The 26,312-nt window shown below is 41.4% G+C and overlaps 1 protein-coding gene across 13 annotated transcripts in view; it reads left to right on the plus strand.

Annotated features, from left to right (window-relative positions):
• Positions 1–742: 742 nt before the first annotated feature.
• Positions 743–26,312, plus strand: part of ZNF382 (zinc finger protein 382) — a 45,298-nt gene continuing 19,728 nt past the window's right edge. Inside the window, exons 1-4 of one of the 13 annotated variants that reach the window (XM_014464226.2) lie at positions 743–1,069; positions 3,581–3,653; positions 6,653–6,737; positions 9,471–9,566. In XM_014464226.2, the coding sequence (XP_014319712.1) occupies positions 3,645–3,653; positions 6,653–6,737; positions 9,471–9,566 (190 nt within the window). In that variant the 5' untranslated portion in view covers positions 743–1,069; positions 3,581–3,644. The other 12 variants (XM_014464223.2, XM_006098609.3, XM_014464225.2 and 9 more) reach the window with 12 other exon arrangements.

A 26,312-nucleotide genomic window follows, 5' to 3' on the forward strand; every position in this document is an offset into this window, starting at 1 on the left:
CGCTGCTATAAAAAAGAAGGAATTCTTGCCATTTGCAACAGCATGGATGGAACTGGAGAGCATTATGCTAAGCGAAATAAGCCAATAGGAGAAAGATAAATACCACATGATCTCACTCATTTGTGGGATATAATGAACAACATAAACTGATGAAGAAAAATAGATCCAAAGACAGAGAAGCATCCAACAGACTGTCAAACCTCAGAGGGAAGGTGAGGGCGAGGGGGAGAGGTGGTTAGAGATCAACCAAAGGACTTGTATGCATGCATTTAAGCATAACCATTGTACACAGACACTAGGGGGTGAGGGCATGTGCTGGGGTTGGAGGTGGCCCGGGAGAGGTCAATGGAGGGGAAAAGGAGACATATGTAATACTATATGTAATACTTTAAACAATTAAGAATTTTTAAAAATGAAACTATCTTCCTAAAAGTAATGAAAGCTAGACTACGACAATTTTGATTAGTCTCCAGTCACAGCATCACTTCGTCACAGTATAACGCACCTCACAGTCACAGCCAACCCTGGTTGTATTAAAAGGTCCACCCCCACCCCACTCACGGTCCCTGGAGCCTACCACGCAGACATCTCGGGCACGCATAGGCACACACAACACACACACACTCTCTTACACACACAGACATGCACTCTCATAATTACATCCCAAGCTGACGCAGCCACATAATCATGCACCCCCGCCCGCCCCATCACCTTCCTCAGCAGGTGATTCACACAGGCCCGAGTCAGCTGCCTCTGCCTCCACCCGCACCCGGAAACCTCCGGGCCTCCTACGTCCTTCCGCAACCCCGACCCCGTGTCCCCTCCACTCACCACGCAGATCACGGTGACCGCAGGGCTGGCATGAAGTGAGCAAGAAGTCGACGTCCATTAGCTCCCCCAGGGGCCTGTGAGAAACGTAGCCCAAGCCGGAAAAGCGCGGACGGAGACACAAGCCCACTTGCGCTGCAGCAGCTGGGATCTCGGGCTCCAGACGCGAGGCCCTGCGGGCTCCTGGGAACTCCGGCGCGCGCGGGAGTGCGCAGGCGCAGACGACCGACCCTGGGCCGGGGTGAGGTGTTTGGGTCCTAGACGCGTGAGTCCTAGGGGCCCTGGAGAAGGAGAGACCGGGAAGCTCGGGGCCAGGAGGTCAGCGTAGGGAAGCGGGGCCCAGCCCAGAGGCCAAGGAGGAAACCGCGATCAAAGCCGGTCCTGGTTATTCAGAGAAGGGAGCTGGAACTGGTCCGCGGTAACTAGACACTCAGATTTTTTTAACGGGGGCCTCTGGCGTTGTCCCTGGGGCGTTGCCCGCGAGGGGTGTCAAATTCTTTTTATTTTGAACGGAGCTCTTTTGGGGGGGGGGTTTTTTTTTTTTTTGTCAAGAAGCGCATGGCAGCGAGAGCCGCACCGAAGGGGTGTGTGTGTGTGCGTGTGTGTGTGTGTGTGTGTGTGTGTGTGCGCGCGCGCGCGCACCGAACGAGGCGGCCTCCTGCCCCAGATCGCTGCATTTTGGGTGCGTGCTAGTTTGCGAGAAGTTAGGGAGGATTGTGTGTGAAAAGTGGACGGTGTAATGTTGCTACCTGGGGTTTCTTCTGCCTTTGTCTATTTCGAGATCAGGTGTGAGTCGTATTTGAGGCTGTAGGTGATGATGGAGAAGCGAAAGTGATTTGCAATATGATTTTGAGACTTTGCCTGGAATTATGTAATGAATGTGCTGCCCGAGGTTGTGATATATGGGGGCTATGGGATGCTGGTTTGCTGAGGTAAGTTTGATTGACTGTAAACTATGCATGTGTTTGTAAACCACTGTTATTTTTTGTGATGGAGAAACTCTGCATGACCCCTGTCTAGTTGGGTATGTAAGATGTGATTATCTGAGTAGCGTTCATTAAATTTGCCTCCAAAATTGTAACTCAATAGCTATTTAGCAAATAAAATAGAGATATAAATATCGGAAAGGAAGAGGTAACAGTTTTATAATTCCTAGATGGTAAGATTCATTGCAGGGAAACACCATATGAACTAAAAGTAATGTGTTAAAATGAATAGTGTTCCATAATTAGTGCTTTCAACACTGATATCTCTGAGATTTCCTGCTTCTGAGTGAAAGTGATGACAAGGTTAATAGTTTCTTCAGGCATTCTAAAATAATAAAGAGTATTTGGTACACTTTTAATCACAAGGCCCATCTTGTTTTAGTAATTAAAATAGTTATTTTGTGAATTAAAATATTCACTGTATCAATCTATACTTCTGACTTTATTTAGCAAAATACTATCCTTTCTGCGTAGAAGCCTATAGAGTAGAAAGGTACATTTCTTTTCTATTTCCATACCTATACTACTAAAAAGTGTTGCTTACTATTAATATTTAAATTAGCTATTAGGAAATTAATAATAAGTATTTATTATTAATAACTGTGCTTGTTACATAGTGTGAAACAGATGAATCAATAAAGAGATGAAGTAGAGAAATAGAAAGTCCAGATATTCTCAAGCAGGTAGGGATATGGAATATATGATAGAGATGGCATTTCACATAAATTGAGAAAATATGGATTATATGTTATGTAGTATTGCTAAACAATAAAACACTGGATAAAATCTTCACAAAGCAAAAACACTTTAATAGTCATATGAATAACTAAGAAAATTTATTTGCAACTTTAAGTAGGTAAAGCGTTAATTTACTAAATTTAAAAATATAATATCAACAAATTAGGAAGTAAAAACCCATGGGAAAAAAAGAGACATATTATAAGAAGATGCCATCACATAAAGGAAATAAAAGCTTCTTTAAACTTATTTTTTTAATTTTTATTTATTTTTTAATATATTTTTATTGATTAAGATATTACATATGTGTCCTTATCCCCACGTTATCCCCTACCCACCCACCCCCCCGCTAAATTTTTATTTATTGATTTTAAAGAGAGGGGAATGGGGAGGGAAAGAGAGAGAGAGAGAAACATTGATTTGTTGTTCTACTTATTTTGGTTGATTCTTTTATGAGCCCTGACCGGGAATCGAACCTCAACCTTGGTGTATCAGGACAACGCTCTAACCAACTAAGCTACCCAGCTAGGGTCTTCTTTAAAGTTATTAAAAGGAGCTTATTCTCACTCATAAGGAATGTGTAAATTAGAATTATAATATTGATAGTAGAGATTGAAAAATTATTGTCAGCTAGCTGCATTCATCAAGGTATGAGGAGGTATTCTTATGCACTACTGGTGGCAGTATAAATTGGTAGAAAGTCCATGAAAAAAAAAAAACTGGAAATATATAATAAACCCATCCTCTATGGAAGATGAAAGTAGATCTGTAGAGGGAATGTTCCCCCTCTCCAAGCCACAACAAATTCCCCAGAATTTATTCTACCCCACCAAGAGATTAGGTTTCTGATGTTGGTGAGGGAGCAGGATTTGCCCAGTTAATTTATATCCTGGATTTATATGGGATACAGAGTGGACAAGTGCTGAAATAGTGAAAACAGATGTAGATTTAACTGAGTTATTCTGAGAGATCTAAGTCAAATATGGTTTCATATGGTTCCTTGTATCTTCCCATCTCTGCCTTCTCAGGACTCTTCCCTTTCCAAAAGAAGAGCTCAAAAGAGAAGGTTCATCTCTTGCAAATCTCACAGCTATGCCTCAGGTGAGATGATGTTTCCACTCTTTCTGAAAAACTTGTTTTCAGATTATATGAACATTTATTTCCCTATTCTTAAATTTCCCGGATATGAGGGTTGGCATCCGTGAAACTGGTCTCCAGTAGGGCCTAGATTGGGTGGCCTAGGTACAAAATTTAAGGAGTACTCTCAGAGCTGTGCATCCCTAAATTTTGCACCATAGCTACCTTGCCTGCCTCATTCTAGTTACAGCCCTGTTCCCAGTTTCTCTTATTCCAACCAGATAAATTTAAGCCTTCCCCAAGTGCACTTTCTAGTTGGAACCAATGTTCACATATAGATTGAGTATATCATCATCATTTCTGTCTTCTCACGAAAGTTACTGCTGAAACAGAAATGTATTATCTTGATCTAAATGGGGATATATTACTTGAATGAATCTAGTCTAGACATGGATTTGAGATCTAAGTTGTGAGGAGTAAAGGTGCAGACATGGAAAAACCTTGATCATACCCACTGACCTAGGTTTTGCAGTTATGGATAGCATTATGAGTTTGTGGTAAGATGTCCTGTTTTGTGAGGTTTTCAGGATATAGATTTATTTGCAAGCTTATCAGAAAACTGAGATTTTGCATTTCTCCTCTTTGATCCCCTATTTTATCCATGTCTGCCAGCAATTTCTACAAACTGTGGCCTGCCAGTGAAAACATTTCTAGTATGTCAGTGCTGTTATAGATTTATTATAGTTTTTATTTCTTCTAATTTTTATATTTGGGTACAAGAGAAGGAAATGCGTATGCTAGCCCACTTTTTTTTTTAAAATATATATTTTATTGACTTTTTACAGAGAGGAAGGGAGAGGGATAGAGAGTTAGAAACATCGATGAGAGAGAAACATCGACCAGCTGCCTCCTGCACACCCCCTACTGGGGATGTGCACGCAACCTAGGTACATGCCCTTGACCGGAATCGAACCTGGGACCTTTCAGTCCGTAGGCCGATGCTCTATCCACTGAGCCAAACCGGTTAAGCACTAGCCCACTTTTAAAATATTCTACTTTTGAATCAAAGGTGATATAATGTCCTGTGTTCATATTGTTCTTTCAGAAGATTTATCTTCATCAACCAGTCTTTAAAATATTGGTTTTCCAAAAATGCTAATTGGTTCTCTTCTCTTCACTGTCTCTTTTTCTATATTCACAATCAAATTCACTGTAAAGGTTATACTGACCTGATTCTAGTGATTCTCAAATACCTCTCTCTCAAATACCTCTCTCTATCCTAGACCTCTATCTAGAGCAGTGGTTCTCAACCTTGGCTGCACATTAGAATCACTTGGGAATCTTTTTAAAATCCTGATTTCTGGGCCTCATCCTTTGGAAGTTCTATTTCTTTGTTATGGGGTGGGGCCACAACATTAGTAACAAAGAAACAGAATTTCCAGAGGATGAGGCCCAGAAATCAGGATTTTAAAAAGATTCCCAGGTGATTCTAATGTGCAGCCAAGGTTGAGAACCACTGATCTAGGCAGTGGTCAGCAAACTGCGGCTCACGAGCCACATGCGGCTCTTTGGCCCCTTGAGTGTGGCTCTTCCACAAAATACCGACTTCTGCGCATGGGCCACGAAGTTTCAATCGCACTGTACATTCGTACCCGCACGTGGTATTTTGTGGAAGAGCCACACTCAAGGGGCCAAAGAACCGCATGTGGCTCCAGAGCCGCAGTTTGCCGACCACTGATAGAGTGTCAGAACCATATATCCAACCTCCAACAGCTATCACCACCTGTATGTCCTATAGTCACTTCAAGTACATTTTCAAGGCTGACCTCATTACCTTCTTTGGTCCAGCTTATACTTTCTTCTGTTTCTCATTTCCATTTTTTAGTCCCAGCAGCTACCCATTTGCTTATGCAGGTAACTGAAGAGCTATGCCTATTTTTTCCATTCTACAACCAATCTATGACCAATTCTGTTGTAACTCATCATACCAACCAGTAGTCCCATGTCTAGACCACTAATAACACCTTAATCTAGGAGACATCTCTAACAATGGTTACCTTATTGTTTTTCTCACCTAACACATCTCAAGCCATCTCTAGTCTTCAAGAGTATTGCCTCTAAAGTACAAAAGTTATTACATATGTGTTGACTTAATGTTTCTTCATTTTCTTTATACTCCATGAAGTAGTCGGCCCAAAGTGAAGTTTTAATTATAATGGAATGTACAAGACAGTGTATTGAAAGGAAGGAAAATACTACAGTTTGCATTCAAGAGCTCTAGTCATTAACAATGTGGATTGCCATTAATGCCTACTGGTAATTGATAAATACTCATCTGTTGTGAGTGTTCTCAGTACATTTTTTAAGACTACTGATCTATTGGGAAAAAATCTAATATTATTTCATAAATATACACACTGCCTATCTCCATGTACTTTTTCCTTCTTAGAGCGCAAAGACTCTTTCTTAAACACTGTCTTTTATATTTCCTGAATTTACTGTTTATTTTATACCCATGAATTTTAAAAGCCGATGCCCTATATTCCTACAAAACAGATGCATTGTGAACTTAAAAATTTTATGTCCTCAATGAAGCTTTGGAATACATAATGAAATTTTCCTTCACTTTGTAGCACTTTCCCTTGTTCACATTCCTATCATTGCATATGTAATATCTATTGAGTGTATAACTCAATGCCTCTCTCTTACCCTGCAACTTCTCATTATTGTGGTCAGAGTTTTATTCATTTTGGTCTACCAGGTAACCAATCACATTCAAAGCAAATAGTATGTTCTCATATATTTTTAGCATGAGATAATAAGTAAATACAGGTGAATATATTTTCAGAGAAAATGTTATGCAGTATAAAACAAAATAAGAAAACTAGTCTGACCACTGAACATGGTCAAAGGTAGATCTCCAATATCTAGTTTTCACTAATTGCAATCACTTTAGGATGAACTAGAGTATGCCCTTACAGGGAACAGTGTCATTCAAGGATGTGACTGTGGACTTCACCCAGGAGGAGTGGCAGCAACTGGACACTGATCAGAAGGCCCTCTACAGGGATGTCATGTTGGAAAACTATTACCACCTTATCTCTGTGGGTAAGGAGAACTCCTTGAATCTTTCAGTGTCATGCATCTCCTTTCAAGAGTTTCGGAAACTTAATGGAACTTTGAATTTCAGGGAACATAGTTGGTGAATCCCTTTGTGTTAGCAGAAAGTCTGGTATGTTCTCACTTGCTTAGTGCAAGGTGTTAACTTTGGTAAGATGTTAATGTATACCTTGTCTGCTGCCTTGAAGATATATCTTTCTCTTCCTTTAATTATTTTGAAGCCCAAGGAGATTAGGTTAAGTCTCATTTTTGAAAAGTTTATTGAATTTATTGGGGTGACATTGGTTAATACAATTATATAGGTTTTAGGTATACAATTCTATAGTACATCATCTGTATCTTATATTGTTTGTTCACCATCCCAAGTTAAGTTTCCTTCCATCACCATTTAATCTCCCCTTTACCTTCTTCTGCCTCTTCCCATCCCACTTTCCCTCTTGTAATCACCATACTGTTATCTGTGTCTTTGAGTGTTTTTCTTTGCTTAATCCCTTCACCTTTTTCACCCAGCCCCAAACCCCTTTCCATTTAACAGTTGTCAGTGTGTTCTCCATATATCTGAGTCTATTTCTATTTTGTTAGTTTATTTTGTTTGTTAGAGTCCATATATAAGTGAAATCATATGGTACTTGTCTTTCTCTGACTGGCTTATTTCACTTAGTATAATATTCTCCAGGTCCATCTATGCTGTTGCAAAAAGATAAGATTTCCTTTTTTTTTTTTTTTTTTACAGCTGAGTAGTATTCCATTGTGTAGATGTACCACAGCTTTTTTATCCACTCATCTACTGATGAGCACTTGGGCTGCTTTCAGATCTTGACTATCTACACTAATAAAAGAAAAATGCAAATTGGTCATCACTCTGCTACACCCACCAGCCAATCAGGGCGAGTATGCAAATTAACCCAACAAAGATGGCAGCGGCCATGGAGCTGGAGCGAGCACGAGGCTTGGGTTGCCCCTGGCGACAGAGGAAGCCAAGCTTCCCGCGCGCCTGGCTGCCGCTGAAGGAGGGGCTGGGGGCCTGGGTCGCCGGGGGCAACCCAGGCTTCCAGCTGGCCCTGGCCTCCACTCAAGGAGGGGCTGGGGGCCTGGGTCGCCGGGGGGCGTGGCCAGCCTGAAAACAGCCCTCAGCCCCTCACCCAGGCTGGCCAGGCACCCCAGCGGGACCCCCCACCCTGAAGGGGCTGTGTCCAGCCTGAAAATGACCCTCAGCCCCTTACCCAGGCTGGCCACGCCCCCCAATGGGGACCCTCACCCCATGGGGGCATGGCTGGCCTGCAAACCACCACAATAAGCCCCTTGCCCAGGCCGCCTCACGCCCTAAGGGAACCCCCACCCTGATCAGGGACACCCTTCAGGGCAAACCAGCCGGCCCCCACCCGTGCACCAGGCCTCTATACTAATAAAAGGGTAATATGCTAATTAGACTGGGAGACCTTCCAGGAGACCTTCCGGACGTTCTTCTGGACAAAGCCATGGTGGCGGGGCCCAGGTAGAGGCGGTTAGAGGCCAAGAGGGGAGGGCAGTTGTGGGTGATCAGGCCAGGATGGGACGGCTGTTGTGGGTGATCAGGCTGGTGGGAGGGGCCATTGTGGGTGATCAGGCCGGCGGGGGAGGCAGTTGGGGGTGAGCAGACCAGCAGGGGGGCCAGTTGGGGGTGAGCAGGCCGTCAGTGGGGGTCAGTTGGGGGTGATCAGGACTGTGTGGGGGCAGTTTGGAGTGAGCAGGCCATTGGGGGGACAGTTGGTGAGCAGGCCAGCAGGGGGTCAGTTGGGAGTGAGCACACTGGCACAGGGGACTGTTGGGGGTGATCAGGCTGGCAGAGGGGGGGCATTTGGGGGCAAGCAGGCCTGCAGCGGGGGCAGTTGGGGGCAAGCAGGCCAGCAGGCAGAGTGGTTAGGGGCAATCAGGCAGGCAGGCAGGTGAGCGGTTAGGAGCCAGCAGTCCCAGATTGTGAGAGGGATGTCTAACTGCCGGTTTAGGCCCGATCCCTGTAAACCGGCAGTAGGACATCCTTCGAGGAGTCCCAGATTGGAGAGGGTGCAGGCCAGGCTGAGGGACCCTCCCCCCCATGTACGAATTTCGTGCACTAGGCCGCTAGTCCTATATAATAAAAGGCTAATATGCAAATCGATCAAATGGTGGAATGACCTGTCGCTTTGACGCACACTGACCATGAGGGGGCAGATGCTCAACGCAGGAGTTGCCCCCTCGTGGTCATTGCACTCCCACAGGGGGAGCTCCACTCAGCCAGAAGCTGGGCTTACGGCTAGGGAGTGCAGCGGCGGTGGCGAGAGCCTCTCCCGCCTCCACAGCAGTGCTAAGGATGTTCGACTGACGGTTTAGGCCCGCTCCTGAGCAGGCCTAAGCCGTCAGTCAGACATCCTGAGGGCTCCCAGACTGCAAGAGGGCACAGGCCAGGCTAAGGGACCCCTCTGAGTACACAAATTTCATGCGCTGGGCCTCTAGTTGTAAATAATGCTGCTATAAACATAGGAGTGCATATATATTCTTTTGAATTCGTGTTTCAGATTTCTTTGGATATATTCCCAGAAGTGGAATTGCTGGATCATAAGGCAGGAATCATGCTAACTGATATCAAACTATACTACAAAGATATAGTAATCAAAACAGCATGGTACTGGCATAAAAACAGACATATAGATTAGTGGAACAGAATAAAAAGCCTGGAAATATGTCTCATTTTTTTATTATCAGGGTTTCACATGACTAAACCTGATATGATCCGCAAGTTGGAAGAAGGAAAAGAACTATGGACAACAGAGAGAATTTTTTCAAGTCAGAGTTATTTAGGTGAGTCTGTACAGATAAAGAACAGTGAACTCAGGTAGTTGACATCTTTGAATGTTTTTAGGGATATATATGTTTTTTAATTGTGGTAAAATACATAAAATTTACCATCTGAACTATTTTTAAGCATATAGTTCAGTGGCATTAATGCAATTATTACTACCATCTATCTCCAGAAATATTTTCATCTTGCAGAACTGAAACTCTGTACTCATTAAACAATAACTCCCATTTCCCCCTCCCCTTTGGCTCTGGCAACCACCATTCTACTTTCTATCTCTGTGCATCTGACTACTTGTAGGTACTTCATGTAACAGAAATCATATGGTATGTGTCCTTTTTTGCGACTGACTTATTTAATTTAATATAATGTCCTCAAGGTTCACCCATGTTGTAGTATGTATGTCATTTTGAAGGCTGAATAATATTCCTTTGTATGTACATACCACAATTTGCTTATCCATTCATCTGTCAATGCTCACTTGGATGGCTTCCACCTTTTGGCTTCTGTGAATAATACTGCTACAAAAGTGGGTGTACACATATCTATTTGAGTCACTGTTTCCAGTTCTCTTGGGTATAAAACCAGAATAGAGTTGCTGGATTATACAGTAATTCTGTTTAATTTTTTGAGGAACTGCCATGCTGTTTTCCATAGTGGCTGCACAACTAAACGTTCCCACCAGCAATGTATAAGGGTTCCAGTTTCTCCACATCTTCACCAACACCTATTATTTTCTGGTGTTTTTGTTACTAGCCATCTTCCTAAGGCTTGAGATCTTTGAAGAGCCTATACATGATTGCCTCCCATAGCTCTATAGTCTAAATTTAGTTTGAATATCATTCCCCATGTAAGTGCTTTCTTTGTTGCCTTAGTGCATACAGATACTAGTTGCTATTACCTTACCAAGAATTCACTCCATGTTTGTAGGTATAAAGTACATAGAGATCTTAAGTGTTAAGCTCTTTGAGTTCTGAGAGAAATAAAAGCCATGTATCTCATGCCCCAGTCAAAATAAAGGACACTTCCATTAGCCTATTATATTCCATCAAGCCTCTTCCAAGTCAGTCCCTCCCACTAGGACAATCACAGTTGTGATTTCTACCAGCATAAGTTAGTTTTGTCTATTCTAGATCTTTTTCATGTATACTTTCTTTCACTCTGCTTAATGTCTGAGAGATTTATACACATTTTTGCATGTATAAGTAGTTTATTTTAATAGTAGAATAGTATTCAATTATATGAATTCACCAGTTTATTTATGTCTCTCCTAATAATAGACATTTGAAATGTTCCAGTTTGGGGCTATTGTGAATAAATTACTGTGAACATACTCTAATGCACTTTTATGGACATGTATGTGCTTCTCAGTAGAAACCTAGCAGTTGATATTGTTCATTCAAAAGGCAGTATAAATTTCACTTTTTTAAGAAACAGTCAGTTTTTAAAAGTTACTACACCATTTTAAACTTTTACCAGCAATATATGAGAATTTTGATTGTTATCAATATTTTCATTTTGGTCATTCTGAAAGATATGGAAGTATATTTTTGCAGTCAGTTTATATTGAAAACCTTTTCAAGTGCTTTTAATATCTTCTACAGAGGGGCCTATTTAAATGTTTTACCCATTCCTTATTGGGTAATATATTTTTACCTTGAATAATAGGAATTTTTTATGTAGTCTGGATAGAAGTATTTTGTTTGTTATAGGTATTGCAAAAGTTCCTCTAGTCTGAGGCTTGCCTATTCATTTTAATGGTGTCTTTCAATGAGCATAAGTTTTTAACTTTGATGAAGTCCAGTTTATTATTATTTCATTTATAATTATTTCTTTGACCTATCAAACAAATATTTGTCTTCTCCCGGGTTGTGAAGATAGTTCTCTGTATTTTCTTTTAGAAATGTTAGTTCTGTGGCCCACCTCATGTTAGGAGTTGTTTATAATGTAAAGTAAGGGTAGATAGTCTGTTTTCTTTCATATGGATATCAATTTGTCTCATCACTTGTTGAATGAAATTGCTCTGTTAATCTTATCATAAATTGTTTGTGTCAGTCTATTTTTAGACTATTCTTTCCCTTGATATGTTTTAAGTCCTATTATCAATGCCATGTGGTCTTTGATTATTTTAGCTTTATTATACGTCTTTGTTAAAAATATGTTTTTATTGATTTCAGAGAGGAAGGGAGAGGGAGAGAGAAATAGAAACATCAACGATGAGGGAGAATCATTAATCAGCTGCCTCCTGCATGCTCCCTACTGGGAATAGAGCCTGAAACCCGGGCATGTACCCTGACCGGGAATTGAACCATGATTTCCTGGTTCATGGATTGGCGCTCAGCCAAGCTATAATAAGTCTTGAAGTCAGAGTAAGTCCTCTAACTTTCTTCTTTTTAAAAATGTTTTGGCTATTCTAGGTCATTTTCTTTTTAAAATACATTTTAAAATCAATTTGTAGATTCCTTTAAATGTGCTAGGATTTTTATTGATGAAAACTAACATTACAGCAATATTGTCTTTCAGTCCATCATTATACCTTTCCATTTGAGTTAATTCTCTAATTCTTGTACAGTAGTTTATTATTTTTAGTGTATTAGTCTTTTGTATCTTTCATTAAGTTTATCTCAAAGCTTTTAATATTTTTTAAAATTTTATTGTTTATTTTTCAATTACAGTTGACAAACAATATTATATTCATTTCAGGTGTATAAGATTAGACATTTATGTAAAGTACAAAGGAATCAACCTGATAAGTCGAGTACCCATTTGACATAATGTAAAGTTATTATAATATTACTTATTTTTAAAATAAAAATATTATTTATTTGTATTACTTAGTAATATTTTATTTTTAAATTATAGTTGACATTCAATATTACATTAGTTTCAGGTGTACAACATAGTAATTAGACATTTATATAACTTACGAAGGGACCTTCCCAATAAATATAGTACCCATCTAACACTATACATAGTTATTACAGTATTAATTACTACATTCCCTATGCTGTACCGTATATCCCCATGACTATTTTGTAACTACCAATTTGTACTTCTTTTTAATAAATCTTTATTGTTCAGATTATTACAGTTGTTCCTCTTTTTCCACCCATAGCTCCCCTCCACCTGGTTCCCACCCCACCCTCAGTCCTTATCCCCCCCCCCCGACTGTCCTCATCCATAGGTGTACGATTTTTGTCCAGTCTCTTCCCGCTCCCCCACACTCCTTTCCCCCCGAGAGCTGTCAGTCCACTCCCTTTCTATGCCCCTGATTCTATTATATTCACCAGTTTACTCTGTTCATCAGATTTTTTATTCACTTGATTTTTAGATTCACTTGTTGATAGATATGTATTTGTTGTTCATAATTTTTATCTTTACCTTTTTCTTCTTCTTCCTCTTCTTAAAGAATACCTTTCAGCATTTCTTATAATACTGGTTTGGTGGTGATGAACTCCTTTAGCTTTTTCTTTATCTGTGAAGCTCTTTATCTGACCTTCAATTCTAAATGATAGCTTTGCTGGATAGAGTAATCTTGGTTGTAGGTTCTTGCTATTCATCACTTTAAATATTTCTTGCCACTCCTTTTTGGCCTGCATAGTTTCTGTTGGGAAATCAGCTGACAATCATATGGGTACTCCCTTGTAAGTAACTAACTGTTTTTCTCTTGCTGCTTTTAAGATTCTCTCTTTGTCATTTGCTCTTGGCATTTTAATTATGATGTGTCTTGGTGTGGTCCTCTTTGGATTCCTTTTGTTTGGGGTTCTCTTCGCTTCCTGGACTTGTAAGTCTATTTCTTTCACCAGGTAGGGAAAGTTTTCTGTCATTATTTCTCCAAATAGGTTTTCAATATCTTGCTCTCTCTCTTCTTCTGGCACCCCCATAATTCGGATGTTGGTACACTTGAAGTTGTCCCAGAGGCTCCTTACACTATCTTCATATTTTTGGATTCTTTTTTCTTTTTGTTTTTCCAGTTGGGTGTTTTTTGCTTCTTCGTATTTCAAATCTTTGACTTGATTCTTGCTATCCTCTACTCTGCTGTTGGATCTCTGTATATTATTCTTTATTTCAGTCAGTGTATGCTTCATTTCTAGTTGGTCCTTTTTCATATCCTCGAGGGTCTCACTAAATTTATCGGCAGTTTCTAGAAAATTCTTGAAAAACTTTATAACCGTGGTTTTGAACTCTATATCCAGTAATTTGCTTTCCTCCATTTCTTTCATTTGTGACATGTTTCTTTGTCTCCGCATTTTTTATGCTTCCTTGTGTTGATAGAGTGGTTTTCTGTGCTAGGTGTCCTATAGGGCCCAGTGGCTCAGCCTCCCCAATTACCTGAGGTGGACACTCTTGGTGCATCCCTTTATGGGCTTTGTGCACAGTCTTTATGTATTTAAGCCTTGATTGTTGTTGGTATCACTGGGAGGAATTGACCTCCAGGCCTGTTGGCTGTGAGAATCAGCTGTGTCTGCAGTGGGAGAACTTCTGTGCTGGAGACACCGTTTTGGGGCAAGACTTGCTTCAGTGGGGCTTTGGTGCTCACTGAGTCTGCCCCCTGAGCGTGTCCGTTATGGATCTGAAGAGTTGTAATCTGGATGGTCCCATTCTGACCACTGGGTTACACTGGCTCTTGGATCTCTCAGAAGGTGCTAATTTAGCCTCTGCCTGAGGCTACCCAGCAGGAGCTACAGAGGGATCTGCAGATTCCTCTTCTTTGTTTGGGGTTTGGAGGTGTCCAGATGAGGCCCAGCTGTGAAGCAGTGAAAGCTGCTGTGGGGCCTTGGGACTTCTTTTGGATGTTCTGGGTCTCTCTGACCCAGCTGTGCTGTATGTTAGGTAATTTTAGATTGCAAAGGGCCAGGCCATTCATATGCAAAAGCCTCTGCACACAGCTTGGTTGGGGCGGGGGTCTCAGGGAATCAACAGGGCGAAGCAAACAGCTCTGGCTAATCCTCAGCCCTATCCTAAGAGGCCCCAGGTCTCCGTTTCTCACGGTAATCGCTGCAAGCACCTCTGAGGGAAAGCCGCCCTCGAGTTCCGCCCGCTGCCAGACAGTTCAGTTTCTCCCTGTATGTGTCTGGGTCCCCAGAGACTGGCCTGGAACTGAAGTTCAGAGCAGTTGAGAGCTTGTGAATCCCTCCCGATTGAAAAAGACAACCTCGTCCTCAGTTGCCAGCCCTTTCCACGTCCGCCTCCATACCTCTGCACTTTACTTCCGCACCTCCTCTGAGTCTCAGTGTGCTTTTCTCTTTTCTTCTAGTTGTAGAATTTCCACTCAGCCAGCCTTCCTGTGGTTCTGGATGATGTCCATTTTGTCTTTTAGTTGTAGTTTAGAAGTGGTTGTGCAAGGCAGCAATTTCAGGTGTTTACCTATGCCGCCATCTTGGTTTCTCTCTCTCTCTCTTTTTTTTTTTTGTTTTTTTGTTAATCCTCACCCAAGGATATTTTTCCATTGATTTTTTTTTTTGAGAGAGAGTGCAAGACAGGGAAAGACAGAGAGAAACATCCATGTGAGAGAAACACATCAATTGGTTGCCTCCTGCATGCACCCTGACTAGGGCTCGGGTCAGGGAGTAGCCTGCAACCACAGTACTTGCCCTTGACTGGAATTGAACCCGGGATTCTTGGGTCCACAGGCCAACGCTCTATCCATTGAGCCAAACTGGCTAGGGCTGTACTTCTTTTTAAAAAAATATATTTTCATTGATGCCAGAGAGGAAGAGAGAGAGAAAGATAGATTACGTCTTAATCCCTTCCCCTTTTTCACCCATCCACCAACTCCCCTCTGGCAACCATCAATCTGTTCTCTGTGCCTATAAGTCTGTTTCGTTTATTCCTTTGTTTTTAAAAATCTACATGTACAAGTAAATCATTTGGTGGTTGTCTTTTCTCTGTCTGCCTTATTTCACATAGCATAATACCCTCTAGGTCCATCCATATTATTCCAGATGGCATGATTTTATTCTTTTATATGGCCAAGTTATATTTCATTAAATTAGGTACCACTTTTTTTTAATACATTTATCTATTGATGGACACTTAGGTTGCTTCCATATCTTGGCTATCTATATATATAAAATGCTAATATGCAAAGTGCCCCTCAGGAGTTCAACTGGGAGATCGCTCGCTTACTATGATGTGCGCTGACCACTAGGGGGCAGTGCAGAATGAAGGAAGGCCCCATCCGGCAGTTGGCATCTGGGGAAGGAAGGTCCGGGCTGCCAGCCAGGGAAGGAAGGCCCTGGCTGGCAGCCGGAAGGCCCTGATTGGCCCTGATTGCCAGGCCAGGCCTAGGGACCCTACCCATGCATAAATTTCATGCACTGGGCCTCTAGTTGTAAATAATGCTGCAGTGAATATATGGATGCACATGTCTTTTTTGAATTAATGTTTTGTATTTCTTGGGATAAATACCCAGAAGTGGAATTGCTGGGTATAGCCTTTGTTTTAAAGTCTATTTTGTCTGGTGTAAGTATTGCTAGCCCAGCTTTTTCTTTTCATTTCCATTTTCATTAAATATCTTTTTCCATCCCTTTACTTTCAGTCTCTGTGTCTTTCGATCTCAGGTAAGTATCTTGTAGGCAGCATATTTAAAGTTCTTATTTTCTTATCCATTAAGCCACCCAGTGACATTTACATTTAAAGTGATTATTGATAGGTATGTAATTATTGCCCTTTTATTATTCATATTTTTTGAGTTTTCTTCCTTCTTAAAGAAGTCCCTTTGACATTTCTTGTAATACTGGTTTGGTGGCGATGAACTCCTTTAGCTGTTTCTTCTCTGTGGGATTCTTTATCTTTGATTCTAAATGATAGCTTTGCTGGGTAGAGTAATCTTGGTTGTAGGCTTTTCATCACTGAATATTTTTTGCCAATTGCTGCTGGCCTCCAAAGTTTCTGTTGAGAAGTCAGCTGACAGTCTTATGTAAGCAGCCTTGTAGGTAACTAACTGCTTTTCTCTTGCTGCTTTTAAGATTCTCTCTTTGTCTTTAAACTTTGGAATTTAAATTATGATGTTTCTTAATTTGGGCCTCTTTGGGTTCATCTTGTTTGGGACTCTCTGTGCTTCCTGAGCTTGTATGTCTATTTCCTTCACCAGCTTATGGAAGTTTTCCATAATTATTTCTTCAAATAATTTTTCCACCCCTTGCTCTCTCTCTCCTCCTACTGGTACCCCTATAATGTGAATGATTTTATGCTTGATGCTGTCCCAGAAGCCCTTTAAGCTATCCTTATTTTGCTTAATTTTCTTTTCTTCTTGTTTTGATTGGGTGTTTTCTGCTACCTCATTTTTTAAATTGCTGATCTGATCATCCGCTTCATCTAATCTGTTGACTTCCTCTAATATAGTCATTTCAGTTACTGTATTTTTCATTTCTGACTGGTTCTTTTTTATATTTTCTATCTACATTTTTATGTTTCCTGTCTCTTTATTGACGTTCTCACTGAGATTCATTGAGCATCCCATACCCAGTGTTTTGAACTCTGTATCTGGTAGATTGCTTGTCTCCCATTTTGTTTAGTTCTTTTTCTGCAGTTTTTTTTCCCTGCAGTTGAGATATCCCTCCCAATTTTTAATCATCAGACATGGGTGAAGCACCAGCCCATTATGCATCTCTGCCCATCCTGCCAGTCTCCACGACTTATTCTATATATCCCTAGTTATAAAACTTCTTGTTCAGCTAGACTTCAGGTGATTCTCAATGACAGTTAATACATAATTTAGTTGTAATTTTGATGTGTGGTCATGGGAGGAGGCAAGCACAGCATTGTCCTACTCTGCCATCTTGACTGGAAACAGAGAGGTTCAACCCCAATGTCATTGTTCCAGCTGTTATACATGTGCTTTGGGTCTGCTATTTGTGGGGTTCACTGGATTTTCTCTGATGTTGTTGAATCTGGACCCTTGGTGTGTCTATCCTGGGTCTCCTGGGAGCGTCTCTAATGCAGGTGAATGTGAGTCACTGTCCCTTTCTGACCCTGGGCAACCTGACTGTGGTCTGAGAGATTGAAGCACCCTTAGTAGTCCAGTGGTCGGAAACTTCTTAGCACACAGAGGCTGGGTCTGCCTTGAGTCTCATGCCTTGATTGTCCTTGTTCTGAGCTGTATTCCCTTTCCCCACTGAGCTGGTCCCACAGGTGTCAGCTGCAGGTGCTTGAGTTCCCACTGGCTTTTGCCTCACTGGGTGGTCCAGGATGGTGTCTGCAGCAGGGGGAAGGGGAGGGGAGGGGGGATGTGCTTGAGGTCCCTCTGGCATTTGCCTCACTGCATGCCTGGAGTGGTGTCTGAAGCGGGGACCCAAATACTGTTTCTCAAACTTTTTTTCTTTTTTGCTGGTTTGATTAGTTGTTTTATTCTACCTTGTCTTTCCAATTGTTGATTCAGTCCTCTGTTTCATCTAGCCTACTGTTCATTTTTTCCAGTAATTCTTTATTTCAGATATTGTATTCTTCATTTATGACTGTTCCCTTTTTTATGGTTTCTATGTCCCTGCTCATGCTGTTGAGCATCCTTATATTCATTACTTTGAATTCTGTATCTGATAAATTGTTTACCTTTATTTCATTTAGCTATTTTTTCTGAAGATTTCCCCTGTTCTGTCATTGTGGCCTGTTTCTTTGTCTTCCCATTTTGGTTGCCTCTTTTTGTTTGTTATATGTATTAGATAGATCTGCTACAATTCCCAGTCTTCATGGAATGGCATTATGTAATAGGTGGGATCCAGTGGTTCAGTCTCCTTGATCACCTGATCTGAGTGCTCCAGAAATGTCCCTCGTATGGGTTATGTGGATCCTTCAGTTTTAATTGAGTCTTGATGACTATTAGCCCATTTGTGAGTAGGGTTGAGACTCAGTCCTGACCAAGGCATGTAAGCTGCTGTGCAGATGCTGACCAAATGAAGCAGACTTCATCTTAGCAGGTTTTGGTGCCTGCCAAGATCTCCCTTTGGATATTCTGCTTGTGGAGCTTATTGGATCCTTCTCTGATGTTGTTTAAAACTGGCAACTGGGTTGTTGGTTCTGGGCCTCTTTGTGGGGGACTGTGGTGTAGGCTAATATATGACACTGCCTGTGACTGCTCTCAGAAACCTGTTTGGAGCTACAAGTGATCCACAGTTTGTGTTGTCTCTTCCGGTCCTGAGTGCATGTGGGAAAGACCAAGCTGCGCACTAAGGCCAGCTTTTATCAGCATCAGGGCCTGAGGGCAGGTCAGCAAAAGTTCCAAGGCACCCTGGATCTGCCTCTGCTGGCTTCTACCTGCCTGTTAGGCTCCATCACTGAAAGAGCTTCTGCTGTACTCCACAGCAGGGTATAAGCTCCACAGGGTATGGTGAGAGGGAATCTAGAGAGTGGGGCTATTGCTTTCACCCAGGCTGATGCCACAAAGAGGGAAGTACTACACCCAAGTAGACGGCATCTGCAGTATAGAATGACTCAGCACAAGGATCTTTGGAGCTTTCCCTTCGGCTTTCTCCTTAGAGCCACGAACCTCAGTCTCTCCTCATGTGACTCTCGTCCACTCTGTCCTCCCTTCACCAGAGCCCAGGATAAGTAGCTGTGAACAAAATTTTGTGTTGATCCTTTAAGAGGATACCATTTAGTGGACTCCCATCTCTTTCTGCTGGACAGAAACCCCTCTGCTTTTCACAGACTGATGTAAAATGGTCACCTCTTCCAGGTTCTAATGCTCTGGGTTGAAGCATATGGCTTTGGGTTGAGACCCCAGCTTCTCAGGTGGAACCGCCTGCAAGTCAGATATCCCTCTGGATCTTCAGCTGCCACCCATGGTAACAGGACCAGCCCTTTTTGCTTCTCCACCCTTCCAATCAGTCTCAATATAGCTTCTTATGTAGATCCTTCGTTATAAGACTCATCTCTAGCTAGTTTTTAGTTGATTATTCAGGATGATTGTTTTATAATTTGGTTGTATTTCCAGTTTGTTCCTTGGAGGAGTTTGTAGCTTCCACATACTCCTCCAATATCTTGGGTCTCTATAAGTGCTCTTAATTAGATTCTGGAAGTTCTCTCCTTTTCCTAGTTTTCCAACAGTTTTATTATGAATGGGTGTTAATATTAATATATACTCTTTCTGTATCTGTTAAAATGACCATATTATATTTCTTTTTAAATCTGTTACTGTGTGTATCTCATTGATTAATTTGAATTTTAAATCAACTTCAGACTCCTGATTTGAACCCCATTTTAACAAAGCACATTAACTTTCTTATAGATTGCTGAAATTGGTTTGCTAATATTTTAGTAAGCTGTTATGGGTGATTTTAAAAAATATTTTTATTGATATCAGAGAGGAAGGGAGAGGGAGAGAGAGATAGAAACATCAGTGATGAGAGAGAATCATTGATTGGCTGCCTCCTGCATGCCCCACACTGGGGATTGAGCCAGCAACCTGGAGATGTGCCCTGATTGGGAATCGAACCGTGACCTCCTGATTCATAGGTTGATGCTCAACCACTGAGCCAAGCTATGCATAATTTTACCAAAGAAAGTAGTCTGTAGTTTTCTTGAAATGTCCTTGAAAAGTTTTTATCAGAATTGTTGTCAGCCATATCAAACAAATGGGATGTTTCATCTTCATCTGTTTTCTTACAGATTTTTGTAAGATTGGTACTATTGTTTCCTTAAATCCTTCATGAAAGTCATTATTAAGCCATCTGGGCCTTACCTTCATTTTTATAATTCAAGACTTCTGCTTATAGCCCTGAGGAAATAACAGAGGCTGGAATTATATTTCTACAAGAAACAACTAGAAAACTAGACAAAACTATTTTCAGATATTGAACAATAGGCCGCACAGATCTGGATTCTGGAGAGAATAGAGACAAATGAGATTAACTCTACTTCATTCCAGGGTTTCATCTGAAGGCCCAGTCCAGATTTTAGTACAGAGAAATTAATCCAAAAAGAACTTAGCAATTTACTGACTTGAGGGGACCAATGTTGTCACTCAAGAAGAGTAAGGTGGCTAGAATATATAAAACACACTTTCCCCCAAAAGGGAGCTATGCAGAGAAAGAGTTTCCCTTGAGTCTTTAGCTAAAATATAAGTCTGCACCTATGTAGGTAAAAACTCCATAAAACTAGACAAGGACATGTTCCAAGGAAAACACAATTATAATAGTGTTTTAAGACAATTCCCATGGCCTACTGTATGAGAAATAATTTTAGTTTCCTCTAGCCTGAGTGGAGAGAACTTGTTAATATATAGGATGGACATTAAATAGACACCATAGAAAGGCCACACTTAATAAATGAGGTTGGATTTGCCAAAGATGAAAGACTTTGTAAGATTTGCCATAAAAGAATGTAAACAAAAGCATAGAAAGGATTAAGCCAATCCACATATAATTGCTGTATATCTGTTGGGTTCTCCAGGATGGAAAAGCTAAGATGGAGTTAGGAGTATAATAGATTTCTTAAAGGTGACATCTATGGAAGATAAGAGAAGAAAGTAAGGCCCAGCTGGCATAGCTCAGTGATTGAACGTAGATCTATGAACCAGGAGATCACAGTTCGATTCCTGGTCAGGGCACATGCCCAAGTTGCAGGTTCTATCCCCAGTAAGGGGCATGTGCAGGAGACATCCAATCAGTGATTCTCTCACATCATTGATGTTTCTATCTCTCACTCTCCCTTCCTCTCTGAAATCAATAAAAATATATATTTTTTAAAAGACAGAAGTAAGATTGGACATAGAAATCTATCAGACCATGGTACAGATCTGATACCTGCAGAATGAAAGGCAGATGCTAACAGGATTGGGAAGGGAGAGCCTCAGATCATTATGCAGAGGTGACCAAAAACCAACCTAACAGAGCAGTCTGAAGCAAAGATTATCCATCAAAGATATTCCATATGGACAGAAATGGCCTATCCCCTCAGTGTTCAGACATTGGATGGAGATTCCCTTGGGAGACCCTAGTTTGGTTCAAAATTCAAAGAGCATCCTGAAGATGCTAAAAATTGGAGGCTGTCAAGGTACTACACTGCATGCACATGAATATCAATTTGTTTTTTGAAAGGAGGTCCTAGTGGTGTGGTTCTATGGCTGCCACAAATGCAACGCAGTCTTTCATAAAAAGACCAATACTCTTTATGAAAATACAACCATATCTAAACTCAACAACACTAAATTGATAATGTCTGATGTCCAATCAAAAAATTAGTAAGCATATGAAGAAACAAGAAAATTATGACCCATAAACAGGAAAAAACTCATAGTCTATAATAAAAATAAGTCAATAAAAACAGATCTAAAAAAGGTAGAGCTGTTGAATTTGCAGGTAAGGATTTTAGAACAGTTATTATAAATGGCCTCAGTATCATCAAGATGGAAAGCAAAAATGAATATAACATATCTCTTCAAAATGTTAACCATAGAAATAAAAACCAAGTAAAACATCTAATGTTGCCTATTCTATATCTGAAATGAAAAGGAATATTCAACTATGTGTGTAAAAAACACATATTAAATGTAAAAACACAGGCAGGAGAAATATAAAAAGATGAAAAATATAGGTACCATGCTGTCTTATAGGTTATCCAATGTGAGGATAAGATCAATGCCCCTACTCACTCCGAATTTGGTCCAAATGTCAAGATGAAATCTGACTTAAGACTTTCTGGGGAGAGCAGGAAAGATTCCCAAGCTATTCCTAAAATGACTTGAGAGAGCAAGGAGAAGTATTTTTCTTTGATGTTTATTGTGGTTAGAGGGTGGGCCAGGTGGAAGTTCTACTTGTGGACTAGGGCTTGCATGGTTTAAACTTCCCACGAGCACCAATGAGAGAGAACATGCAAGCTTTCTTATTGTCTTGATCAGGTGTGGGGCAAGAGGGGAAAATGAAGGGTGAATTTAAGGAAGTTGTCAGCAGTAAGACATAAAAAATGGAATCAGACTCTATTAACACATGCAAACACTAAAAAGAAAATGGGAGTAGGTACACATCAAAGTAGATTTCAGAACACAGAATATTACTGTGATAAAGAGGGTTAATTCATCAGAAGTTCTAACAGAGCTTGAAAATACACCAGTGGAAAAGAATTAAAAATGGCAGCACAGGAGGTGGATGTTGCACGGACATGCTCCCAGGAACAAGCTGGAATTACAACTGAAAAATGGAAAGGCTTCCTGAATAATCAATGGAAAACTCACAGGAGAGAACCCTGATACCCGAGGACTGAAGGTGGAGACAGCATAGAGACTGGTAGGAAGGGTGGAGGCATGCTGGCCAGGCGCGGACAGACAGCAACTGAAGTCCCAGAGAGACATATCAGCTGTGGTGGGGTGCCACTGAGAACTCTGGGATCTAATCCCCAATCTAGGCTCCCCAGCAGAGAGCACCAAACTGAGGAGGGTACCCACATAACATCTAGCTGTGAAAAGTAGCGGGGTGCTGTCTGTCAGGGAGTGGCAGCTGAAAGTTCAGGCACCCCCTTGAAGGGCCAATGCATAAAAAATCCCTGTGGAGCCACCCACCTTGTGCTCTGGCAGAGGGAGGGTAAAGTGGACTGAAGCTGTGAGAGCAGAACCGGGACTGGGGACTCGAGGGAGATAGAGCTCAGAAGGCAGACACCCCAAGTTTCCTGGGCTGAGTCATTCCCTCACACAGTGGAGGACATATTTCCCAGATAGACATTTGCCTTGCCTGGGGAGAAGAGAGTCAACACAACCTATTAAAAACCCTTGCTCTGAGGCCACTTAAGAGATTAAAAGTAACAATTAGCCTCCAGGCAGAAGCAACAGCCCCACCCTGTTGAAAAAACTCACTATACCTGAGGATGATTGCCTGGGGCAATTCAAGTCTGTAGAGGCTTTGAGTCTTTGCCTGATCCAATTTGTAAGAAACAACCTTTACCACTGTCCTGCACTAGAGATTGAGAAATGTAGAGGATCTACCTAAAACATAGTCACAAACCCAAACAGACAGCTAAAATGAAGAGACAAAGGAACAACCCTCAAATGAAAGAACTAGCAAATTCTCCAGGAGAAGAGATAAATGAAGCAGAGATAAGAAATTTATCTGAAACAGAGTTCAGAGTAATGGTGGTAAAAATGCTCAACAATATGAAAAAAGATATAGTAACTATGAAAAAAGAACAGTCTGAGATAAAAGAATGACATAACACAAATAACACACTGGAAGGAATACAGAGCAGATTAGGGGAAGCTGAGGATCAAATCATTGAATTAGAAGACAAAGTTGAAACTATCACTCAATCAGAGAAACCAAGATGGCGGCATAGGTAAACACCTGAAATTGCTGCCTCACATAACCACTTCAAAAATACAACTAAAAGACAAAACGGACATCATCCAGAACCACAGGAAGGCTGGCTGAGTGGAAATTCTACAACTAGAAGGAAAGAGAAAAGCACACTGAGACTCAGAGGAGGTGCGGAAGTAAAGTGCAGAGGTACGGAGGCGCACGTGGAAAGGGCTGGCAACTGAGAACGTGGTTGTCTTTTTCAATCGGGAGGGAGTCTCAAGCTCCTGACTGCTCTGAATTCCAGTTCCAGGCGAGTCTCTGGGGACCCAGACACATACGGGGAGAAACTGGACTGTCTGGCAGTGGGTGGAACTCGAGGGCGGCTTTCTCTCAGAGGTGCTGACAGCGATTAACGTGGGACACTGAGACCAGGGGCCTCTTAGGGCAGGACTGAGGATCAGCCATAGCTGTTTGCTCCGCACTGTTGATTCTCTGAGACCCCACCCCACCCAAGCTATGTGCAGAGGCTTTTGCATATGAATGGCCTGGCCCTTGGCAATGTAAAATTACCTAACAAACTGCAGCTGGGTCAGAGAGACCCAGATCATCCAAAAGAAGGTCCAAGGCCCCACAGCAGATTGCATTGCTTCACAGCTGGGCCTCATCTGGACACCTCCAAATCCCAAACAAAGAAGAGGAATCTGCAGATCTCTCCATAGCTCCTGCTGGGTAGCCTCAGGAAGAGGCTAAATTAGCACCTCCTTAGAGATACAAGTGCCAGTGTACCCAATGGTCAGAGTGGGACCATCCAGATTACAGTTCCTCAGATCCATAAGGGACACACTCAGGGGGCAGACTCAGTGAGCACCAAAGCCCCACTGAAACAAGTCTTGCCCCATAAGGGTGTCTCCAGTACAGAAGTTCTCCCACCATAGACACAGCTGATTCTCACAGCCAATTGGCCTAGAGGTCAATTCCTCCCAGTGATACCAACAACAGTCAAGGCTTAACTACAACAAGACTGTGCACAAAGCCCACAAAGGGGTACACCAAGAGTGTCTACCTCAGGTAATTGGGGAGGCTGAGCCACTGGGCCCTGTAGGACACCTAGCACAGAAAACCACTCTATCAACACAGGAAAGCAGCCAAAATGCAGAGACAAAGAAACAGGTCAGAAATGACAGAAATGGAGGAAAGCAAACTACTGGATATAGAATTCAAAACCACGGTTTTAAGGTTTTTCAAGAATTTTCTAGAAACCGCCGATAAATTTAGTAAGACCCTCAATAAGTCTAATGAGACCGCTGATAAATTTAGGAAGACCCTCAATAAATCTAGTGAGACCCTCGAGGATATGAAAAAGTACCAACTATAAATGAAGCATACACTGACTGAAATAAAGAATAATATACAGAGATCCAACAGCAGAGTAGAGGATCGCAAGAATCAAGTCAAAGATTTGAAGTACGAAGAAGTAAAAAACATCCAACAAGAAAAGAAAAAAGAACCCAAAAATATGAAGATAGTGTAAGGAGCCTCTGGGACAACTTCAAGCGTACCAACATCCGAATTATGGGGGTGCCAGAAGAAGAGAGAGCGCAAGATATTGAAAACCTATTTGGAGAAATAATGACAGAAAACTTTCCCTACCTGGTGAAAGAAATAGACTTACAAGTCCAGGAAGCGAAGAGAACCCCAAACAAAAGGAATCCAAAGAGGACCACACCAAGACACATCATAGTTAAAATGCCAAGAGCAAATGACAAAGAGAGAATCTTAAAAGCAGCAAGAGAAAAACAGCTAGTTACCTACAAGGGAGTACCCATATGATTGTCAGCTGATTTCTCAATAGAAACTATGCAGGCCAGAAGGGAGTGGCAAGAAATATTCAAAGTGATGAATAGCAAGAACCTACAACCAAGATTAGTCTACCCAGCAAAGCTATCATTCAGAATTGAAGGTTAGATATAGAGCTTCACAAAAAAAAAAAAGCTAAAGGAGTTCATCACCACCAAACCAGTATTATGAAATGCTGAAAGGTATTCTTTAAGAAGAGGAAGAAGAAAAAGGTAAAGATAAAAATTATGAACAACAAATACATATCTATCAATAAGTGAATCTAAAAATCAAGTGAATAAAAAATCTGATGAACAGAGTAAACTGGTGAATATAATAGAATCAGGGGCATAGAAAGGGAGTGGACTGACAATTCTCAGGGGGAAAGCAGTGGGGGGGGGGGTGGTGTGGGAAGAGACTGGACAAAAGTCGAACACCAATGGATGAGGACAGTGCGGGGTGAGTAAGGGCAGAGGGTGGAGTGGGAACTGGGTGGAGGGTAGCTATGGGGGGGAAAAAGAGGAACTGTAATAATCTAAACAATAAAGATTTTAAAAAAAGAAAAAAAATCAATCAATCAAAGAACCAAAAAGAAAGAAACAAGTAAAAAAACAGGAGGACAGCTTAAGGGAGCTCTAGGACAATGGGAAATGTAACAATATTAAAACAGTAGGTGTGCCAGAAAGG

The sequence above is a fragment of the Myotis lucifugus genome, unplaced genomic scaffold (assembly GCF_000147115.1).
Source record: "Myotis lucifugus unplaced genomic scaffold, Myoluc2.0 scaffold_244, whole genome shotgun sequence".
NCBI lineage: Eukaryota > Metazoa > Chordata > Mammalia > Chiroptera > Vespertilionidae > Myotis > Myotis lucifugus.